This window comes from Prunus dulcis, chromosome 2 (genome assembly GCF_902201215.1).
Source record: "Prunus dulcis chromosome 2, ALMONDv2, whole genome shotgun sequence".
In the NCBI taxonomy this organism is placed as follows: Eukaryota; Viridiplantae; Streptophyta; class Magnoliopsida; order Rosales; family Rosaceae; genus Prunus; species Prunus dulcis.
In genome coordinates, this window is record NC_047651.1 from 565698 (window position 1) to 575358 (window position 9661).

Below are 9661 nucleotides of genomic sequence, written 5' to 3' on the forward strand. Positions count from 1 at the left end.
CAATCAGTCAATCAGCCCAAATCACAACCTAACATCTCTCCCCCGGCTACTATGATTGCTCAATCCTCTGCAAATCAGGATTCATGATGTCGTGCTACAATCTCTCCCTCAATATTAGTATTAGTTTAAATCTATGATTGTGTAAATCTTGTGTTACCTTATTGACCTTAGCTTTCCATATATACTTAGGCCAACGTCAACTGTAATATCATATAAAGATGAATGAATACAGGCATCACAATCAGTGAACCATTCCCTAATTTTCTATTCCTTCCTAAATTTCTACAAAACCCTCCCACGCTGCCGCAATGCCACCTTAACTCCGTCGCCATTTCACTATCATCATCACACGTCTATGGAGCCCATATGGCTTTTCTACTTTTCTGGTTCCCGGTGTCCTGGAAATTCCAAGTTTATTTGGGAATGATTTTCCAGATTTGAATTTGAAGACTTTTATTCTTCCTCGATCGCCTTCTCATCATAACACTAAATCTTTACATCTAGCCAAAGATCAAAGAACTATCATAGACCCTAAAATTTTGACAGGGGAAATTGATATTCAATCAAACAAAGAAAACAAATTCAAAAAATTTCACACTACACATACACAGTGGGATTGCATCTCAGTGGTCATGGCAGATACAGGGATTGGCAAGTTTTTTTTTAATTTTTTAATTTTTATAATTTCTATAAATGGTTTAATTGTTTTAATTTTTGGAATTAATAATTAAGTTAAAGCATGAATAATCAAGAAAAAATGATTTGGCAGATGACATGAGGTTGTCATGTCATGTGCCACATTGTTTGGTATCGTTAAGTTAGTAAATAAGTTAGTGCCTGTAGCTCTAAAGAAAAATAGCTCCGATTATGTAAGGCGACACACTGGCAAAAGTTTAGCTTCGATTATATAAGATGACACACTGGGAAAAGTTTTCGGCTCCGCCGCTGATCAAATCTAGATGGAGATGCTGTTAGGAACACCCATTCCCGTGACCCCGGGGGTCGAGAATGGCTTCAAAAGCTCATATGGAACAACTCCAGCTCCAACTCTGTTTTTCAGGTTCAAGTTGGTATTCCTCTCATCAATTATTCCTTCTAGCTTCTTCAAATTACCATTGAACCGCTCGAATGCAGCTTTTATCACAGGATTTTCAGCCCAGGATGACTCAAGTTTCTCACCAAGATACGCCTCATCAGGTGAATGATTCGATAGCACATCCATCACAACCATCATTTGGGTTGCTTGAATCTGTGATGGGTAGCAGTTTAGCAGTGTCATTTCTGGTCTCTTCAAAAAATTATTGAAAGCCTCATCAGATGGATCTTCTGTTGGCATGTTGGTTCGAGCAATTGTAGGCTTGTTTGGGAAGTATCCAGCATACGTATACTGTCCAAAGTTCACAGCTGCATGATGTCCAGCTGTTACCCAAATTATGGTTGTCAAAATGTGGATAAGATTTTCTGGGGTTTTCAAAACAGGCCACCATGGCTCATCTTTCTTGTCTGCATGGCCTTTTGTTCTAACTTCTGTCCACCAACCTTGAAGCTCCTTATCAGACTCAACAAGAGTTGGATCTGGATAGTAGTGGTTCACATAGTCACTCACCCACTCCTTAATGGCATCCCAAAGAATGAGACCATCATTTGCAAATGGGTAGTCTTCAATTGTTAGCTTCAGGCCATGCTCAGCTGTAGGATCCTCAACTGCCATTCCCCTGAAATTAAAGCAAACAGATTAATTAGCGGTTGAACTTCCATAGCGTTTCAAATGAAGTTTTTCTTTTTTAAGATGGTATCAACTAGATATAGACTGCAAATGCTTGTTTTCCTTTTTCTTTTTAGAATTCTTCAACAACACACTGTATTTAAGATTGGTTCCGAGTTGCCTGCAGCAACACATAGTTTGGATCAATCTTAGATTAGTTTTAATTATCATGTGAAATACCTTCTGATCAGATCTGCTGGCAATGCTTCCATGTCAAAGCGCCAGAGCTGGTCGTAAGCAGCAGAACTGAGCTCAAAGCAGTACTTTGCTGGTGAGAAGTTGCTCTCAACGATCCCACCGGCATTAATGAGGATTTCTCGAGCGAGAGCATTGATTTCCATCGTATACCGAAAATGTGGATGTAAAAGTCTATAGATGGGATGTATAACACTTAATTGTCGATTAGCTGCAATTATGTATGGCTCTGCACAACAATGAGTCCTCAGCCTGTGAAAATTTTGAAGTAAAAACAAGTTTCCACCCATGAGTTAGTCCACAATTTTCTAATTGGCAAAGCTACATTTAGAGAACATCCATGCTTAAGCTGAAGGCATTTACAGGACCAATTTGGTAACTTCCTGCCAATATTATTAAAAGGGATTTGAGCCAGTTACCAATGATTGACAAGCTGATGAAGGCCAGCATCATGAGCACAAACATGGGCTTTCGCAAGCATCCATAGCCAGCAACCGGTGGCATCCAAGGTTGGGGCGAACACTTGCTTCCATTGCGGTTTGTCACCAATGGGTGGTCGGGTAAGTTCAATGGCTACAGGCTTCAGTATCCCATCCTCAGTGAGGAAGAATAGTGTTCGAGAACCATACAATGTAGTTCCTTCGATTTGTCTTACTTTGTTCACATAAGGCATGAGAAGACCATGATAATCCAAAATGAACATCTTCTTTCTTTTCAAGGCCTGCATTTCAAGTTCAACCACAGAGTGCAAAGAACACGCACACAATTGATACAATTTCAGGTTAAACTGGTGGACAATCAAAACATATGGAAGTGTTGGTGTCTATCTTGTGTTACCTCATTCACAGTCATACAACCTCCAATATCTTTCTCCACCAGTTCTGTTGTGATCAATGATTCAGGCGGGCCATAAATCCCAGGGTCAAGTTTACTTTTCAATGGCCATTCCTGCATCCAGAAAAATACATAAGCTAAAAAAACGATATGCTCCTAATTAACACTGCAAGTACTTCATCACTTAGGAAGATGGAAAAAGGAAAATAGTTAATTTAATTTTCTCGATGAAGTGAAGGAGTTGACTTTATCAAAAAATTAATGGAGAACATATACCGTAACAAGCTGTATACCATATGGATTAAGACCAGCTAGAGTCTGCCGAGAAAATTCTGCATCTCTAGACCAAGAAAATCTATCACCTATAAAAGAAGAATAGCTTAATCAAGAGCTACCGATGCCATATATATATATATATATATATTGAGAGAGAGAGAGAGAGAGAGAGAGAGAGAGAGAGAGAGAGAGAGAGGAGGAGGAGGAGGCGTACGATCAATTATTTCGGGGGTCTCGAAGAGCAAAGGATTGTCTTGCCCACCAGTAATAGTCTTGACTATCCTTGGGATGATTTTCTGTAAACCCTCACCAGTTTTTGGCTCAGGGAATTTGACTCTTTCATTAAACAGTGAATCTATGGCTGTGAAGTATGGAAATCCTTGATCTGGATTAGCAAGTGCTGTCTGAAGCTGAGAGGGCACTGCAGCCAGGGCAGATTTCAGGGTCTTCTCCGAGAATGTGAGTTGTTTGACCTCTGCAAAGGCTTCGTCTCTTGGAACATACACACTGCTGCTTCTTTCTTCCGATAAGCGGTCTGCACTGACAAAACTATGTGAAACAGTAATCACATAGCTCTCAGAGTTTCTCAACCATAAACATGCTTACTTAACATACAAAAGAACAAATGGTTCAATAAAGATTTGTAGCACATGACTTATTTTAACTAGACAATCAAGTTTTTGAGTAATTTTTACAAAAATTTGGGAGATTTGCTAGCTAGTCCATTAATTAATTGGTTACCCTTTTTGGAGCGTGGTCGTCCTGTTCTGCAACGCCTAGGGTATGGGTGTTGTTTGCTGCCAAGGACAGGCCTAGCCAGTTCATTGTTGCTATCTGGATCTCCAAGATCATTATAGGTGTCATAATCATAAATCCTATCGAATGGTTTTCTTTCACCCTCCCCATTTCCTCTTAAATTTTCCAGCTCCATTTCTCTTATCCTCTTCAAGCCACTTGGTGTCTCTGATGGTATGTAAGACTGCTTCATTGTTCACATAAAATAACATATCAGATAATATATGTTCTATGTGTAGAGGAAACATATCAGGTAATATATATTCTATGTGTAGAGGAAACATTAATGGCATGTCTACTTACCATCAATGGGTATGGGAAGAAACAGTGTCGGACCAGGATTTCATGTGCGATGGGGCCTCTTACAAAATATATATAACAAAAAATTTGAACTCGCAATACATTCCAAACATAACCAAAACGACAAAGACATCATACATAATACATATATAATGACATCTTTACAATTTTTTTATGTTGGTAATCCACACATTAATTGAAAGACCCATTAAAGTCAATAGAGAATAAATCAAATTTTCACAAACCCTAACAAAACCATAGGCAAAGAGAAAACAATAAATAAAAAAATACCCATTAAAGTCAATAGAGAATAAATCAAATTTTCACAAACCCTAACAAACCATAGGAACAATAAATACATAAAAAAGAAAGATTAACAAATCTTAATTAAGCAAGTCAACCCAATGGAATATGGAGAATAAGAGAATAAAGAGTCACAAATCTGGCAAGAGAAATGGTTGAAAATGACTCTTAGATTTGAAGGACTTGTGTAAAAAATAAAAATATGTATACTACATTTTTAGAAAATTGATCTAAAACATGAAAAAAGATATAGATTTGAAGAAAAAACCCTAGAAATATTAAAAGTATCATAAAATATATTAATATATATTATTTTTAATATAAAAATTAAGGAGGGCGCTCGAGACCACAATGGTCCTTTAGTGGCTCCGCTCCTGGGAAAAAATGTAATAGGATAAACAAGAAATGAGAATCATATCAACTAGGAGGATGCAATTGATCCGATTGATATTCCTTAGGGTATTAATTTGGAGGATGCACCTCTTCTCATTCCCATTATTTAAGTAAACGAGTCATAAATTGTATACATCAAATAAGTAAACTAAAAATATTGAGAGAATTTAGGCATGTGTGGTTTACACATAGAGGTGCGTGGGCCATATCACAACGTGGATGGTTTAAATTTACTTAACCAATTTGAAGTGGTATCAGTAAGAATGTGTATATGCACTATAATTATGAGAATTAAATTAAGGAAAACTATAAGCATGGAATTAATTAAAGGACCTTGTTGGTGAAAAAGATTCTCTTCTGTGGGTTGTCAAACTTGGAATGAGTCCATGAATTGCATGGAACATTAACAGAGCCATTTGGGAAGCCGTGGAGGTGTATGCTCTTGATGAAGATCTCCTTGTCGTATTCATTCTCCACCTCAACTGCTCCAACCTCTCCAAAATCTGCTGGGATGCTGAAACTACTCTCATATATCGCCTCTTCATCTTTTTGACTCGCTTTATTCGCATACCCCTTGATTGTCTCCTTCTCCAACCCCGTCTCTGCAACAATTTCATAAATAAATATAATACTGACTAGCATTTAATTCAATTGTAGTTGTTTCAATTTGATTGGAAGAGTTTCATATATGACTCATATGAACGTGAATAATGAGACACATGAGTTCAATATCTAGTTATTTTTTTAAGAACAAAACTTATTTGCGAATAATGAATATTGTTCATGGGGCTAACGTTTTGCTCTTTTTCTCTGAAAACCAAGAAATAATGAACAGTGATCTATAGAACAGTTTTTTAAAATCTCTTTACGTTATATCAAACAAAGAACGATCTTCGCATGAGGAGAAAAAACTTATTAATTAGAAGTATGATTTTTTTTTAAAATTTTTTTAAAATTTTTTTTTTTTTTACAAACGATATTCTACTTTCATATAATCTAAACTATATACGGAGAGGGAGATTCGAACTCTAGTGCAGAGTAGGGAGCACATCCTCTCTAACCAACTTAACTAAGCCCATGTTTTGTTTTGGTTTTTGGTCTGAATAAAGTAGATTTTAAATGAGCAAGTAGTAAAAGTGCTTACTGGGGTCACGCTGGGTGCTAACAAGCTCCAAAAGTAAGGTTTTTCCGACCAAATCGGTGAAGTCAACGAGGGGCCGAGTCAATCCAATGGTGGAGATGAAACCACCAGCTGTTACCTGGACTTTAACCACAGCCTTTATGGTAACTGCCTCATTCTCTTTTGAAGTAGCTTCTGATGAAGGCCTGAACTTACTAGAAGTGGCACGGATCACCATGGAGTAGTTTTGTTTATGGACAGGATGGCGTGGAAGGATGTTGATGAAGGAGGGGCTGCAATGGCTCGTCCTCAGATAATCGGTGTTGTGGATGGAAGATTTTGGTAAGAGAGAGAAGGCTTTCGTATTTTGCAGCCGAGACCTCATCATCTTATCACGTACTTGAGATTTGGAAGAGGCAGCTTAATTTGCTTTGTTTCCTTCAGTTTATGGGTTCATGCATTTATAGAGAGAGAGAGAGAGAGAGAGAGAGAGAGAGAGAGAGAGAGAGCCCATCGTCTTTGTAACATGGAGATGTTGAAGGATACACGCAGTCCTACATCGGAACTTAACAAAATAGAAAGTCTCATATAATGAATGGATCCACTCCTAATAACATCAAGGCTTTTGTATAAAACACATACCTGCTAAACAGGTGGTTAAACCTATGAAATCTTAATAGGAGATACATGTGGATATATCTATCTAGCTATGTTTCCATACAGATTGAACAATCGAAGAAAGGGATCGAATTGCTATTGGTTTCAAGAGAAAAGGATCGAATTGCTATTGGTTTCAAGAACATAGTGCACGTGTTGTGCTTTTGAATTTGGGGCATAATTGAATAATACTAGAGTTGCTGTAATCGGAAAAAAAAAAAAAAAAAAAAAAAAAAAAGAAGGAAGAATACTAGAGGTAGTAACTCTTTATCCCAATTTAGAGTAGTGTATAATCATGGAGGATGCATTAAGGCACAAATTGGAGTCACTTGAACCTGGGAAGGCTGGAAAACTTCCATGGCAACTCCTCCAACCAAGTGTTCGAAGAAATGCCCAAATCAAAGTGTTGCGCTCTCTCGCCAACCCGATTGTGATCTTAGCTTCCTAATTCGTACATATTACTTTTTTTATTCTCGATTAAGCCATTTCAAATGGTTGAACATATGCGAAAACAATAAAATTTCATGCCATGTGTTTGTTGTTTTGGTGTAGCGGACTCATGGCCCTTTTACTAATGTAGTTTTAGTATGTGGCTTTTTGAACATTTCTGCTCAATAAAGGCAGTCAGGTCGTGTTACAGTATCCCCACAAGTCACACAGCACCACATTATAGCTTGTAATGTCGTTTAATAATGAATTATGAATTATAGTAGTATTATTTAAAAAATTATTTTTGAGTTTAAAAAATTGGATTCAAACTCAATACTAAACTGCCCTTAATTTTCATAGTACTTTTTGTCTAAAAATTTTTTGGGAACTTATACACGTGGACCTCGAGAGCTCTTCTAGGTCATATGTCATCCATTCCTTTCATTGAAGGATCCCTCAAACATCATTTAGGGTATCCTAGGAAGCTTTTTCAACGATCTAAACCATCTGTTTTCAAGTATTCATTCAAAGATCATCCTTGGAAAAAATCAGACAAATTGAAAATCATTAAGGCATCTAAGTGCAAGCAACAAAATAGACGGACTCGGTGCTTTAGAAAAAGGCCTAAATTAACAATCATCTAATTTTGTGATCAAATGGTTTCAGATTCATGTGATTTTTTTTGTAGAGATGATCTTTGAATGAATATTTCAAAATTAAATGGTTCGGATCATTGAAAAACAATGGGTGGTGGGCCGTACAAGGGAGTCCCTCAAATAATCCCTTAATTGAAGATTTGGCACAATCCGGATTGGATCGGTTTCACCTTAAAATCACGGCGGAACCAATTATAATATATATTAGTTTGGTTCGGTTCGATTTTAACAAAAGTCATGAAGGAAACCAAACCAAACCAAACCAATTTAAGACGGTTTGGTTCGGTCGATTTGGGCCGAAGCTCAATTCTCTTTCCTTTTGCATTTTTTCAACATTGTTAGCTCAATTACAACGAACAAATTGACAAATTGCTCCATACTTAAATCATTTTCTAGAGTACGAAAACATCCTAAAGCTCAACATGCCATAAAATTTCAAATTTCAATAACTAATATAACTCAATTCAAATATCCATATATAGTTATTACCTAATTAGAGAATTACAAATATAATATAAATAAACAAAATATACACATAAACAGTCCGATTTAGTTTAAGCCGATTTACAAAAGTTCAAAACTAAACCAAACCAAAACATATACAATTTTGTTCAGTTTTAAACTCTTTGACTTTTTCTTGATTTAAAAAAAAAAAAACAAAAAAAAAACCAAACCAATAATTACTGTTTGAATCAGTCGATTTCATGAGTTTGATGCCCCCCTTATCACTGTGTATATATATATATGTTAAGTGAATATCCAACCCCCATAAGTATATCCTAGGTGTAAAAATGATGTCGCCATCCAACTTGATATACCTTTTTTCATTTCCAATGTAACAATATTTTTCTTTTGTTTTATATGTCGCCTACCCTCCAATTCCGTTATGGGATGGCTATCATGACATTGACAATCTCCAATACTTTAACTATATCTTCAATTAAAGGATTAATCCGGGTTGAACCGTGGCCGCTTGATGAGAAGAAAAAAAAGAACAACCACCTCTACTTTGGCATAGTTATGTATGCAAGAGAAGAACTGTAGTGGACAATTATAAATCAATGGCTGAGACCAAAAGAAAAGAGAGAAACGAAGGGATCAACCGCATCTGAATTCTTCAAACAACTATACTATTTGAGCTGCACGACCAAACCTTGTATCTCTGTAACTGTAACATGTCGGCATCTCTAATCTCTCCCTTTAACCTAAGACTCTCATTTGTAATAATAGCTTTGATAAATATCCAATTTCTGCATCAAATATCGGCGCAACGTTGATGTGATAGAAATTGTTTTCACGAGGAAGTAATGTCATTAAATTAATTATGGTCCTACGTTAGTGTGGTGGGCATCCAAATCCAAAAAGTAAAGAAAGCAGACAAGCATGTCTTTGTTCATACTGTCCACATGTGTTGAACTTGAAAAGTAATAATCAAACTTTCTTCTTTTGATCGACTACATACTATCCACATGTGTTGAAAAGTAAAGAAATATTCAAACTTTCCTGTATTGATCGACTAAAAATGTGAACACTTGTTTCCACTGCCTAAATTCATAACCGTTTGACCTAATGCAATTTTTTTTTTTTTTTAATACAAACGATATTGGAATAAGGAAGTTTTCTCACACACACGCTACTAAGATATATCATGAAAATTCAAACATATGACCATTGCTCCGCATATTGGTTGTTATGAATTTGTAGGTTTTGGGTTGTCCCCCTGTTTTTTTGGATCGTTGGTGTATTTTGTTTACTCTTATTGTGGGTTTCAATGGAATGCTATTAAATGACATAAATAAATAAATAAAACAAGAGCAAGGTAAGATGAGCCACATGACTCATCTGGAAATTGGAGGGGTCAAAGTGAACTTAAAATATATGTATTAGGGTAGAATAATTTAGAGTAATTTATTCTTCTCTTTAGAAAGGTATTTATAT

The 9661-nt window shown here is 36.3% G+C and overlaps 1 protein-coding gene across 1 annotated transcript; it reads right to left on the reverse strand.

Moving 5' to 3' along the window:
• Window positions 1-856: 856 nt before the first annotated feature.
• Window positions 857-6416, reverse strand: LOC117618943 (linoleate 13S-lipoxygenase 2-1, chloroplastic-like). Its single transcript, XM_034348723.1, has 9 exons — window positions 6006-6416; window positions 5195-5463; window positions 3812-4049; window positions 3285-3605; window positions 3071-3156; window positions 2798-2908; window positions 2380-2681; window positions 1946-2212; window positions 857-1715 (listed from the first exon to the last, which is right to left on the reverse strand). The coding sequence occupies exons 1-9, from the start codon at window positions 6367-6369 to the stop codon at window positions 956-958; spliced, it is 2718 nt and encodes a 905-aa protein (XP_034204614.1). The 5' UTR covers window positions 6370-6416; the 3' UTR covers window positions 857-955.
• Window positions 6417-9661: the final 3245 nt, after the last annotated feature.

Excerpts from the sequence above, each read along its gene's own strand:
- LOC117618943 (XM_034348723.1), bottom strand. The coding sequence starts at position 6,369 with ATGATGAGGTCTCGGCTGCAAAATACGAAAGCCTTCTCTCTCTTACCA. Across the intron at positions 3,606-3,811 it reads ACGACCACGCTCCAAAAAGG|ACCGCTTATCGGAAGAAAGA; the intron begins GTAACCAATTAA and ends TTGTCAGTGCAG. Across the intron at positions 3,157-3,284 it reads GACCCCCGAAATAATTGATC|GTGATAGATTTTCTTGGTCT; the intron begins GTACGCCTCCTC and ends CTTCTTTTATAG.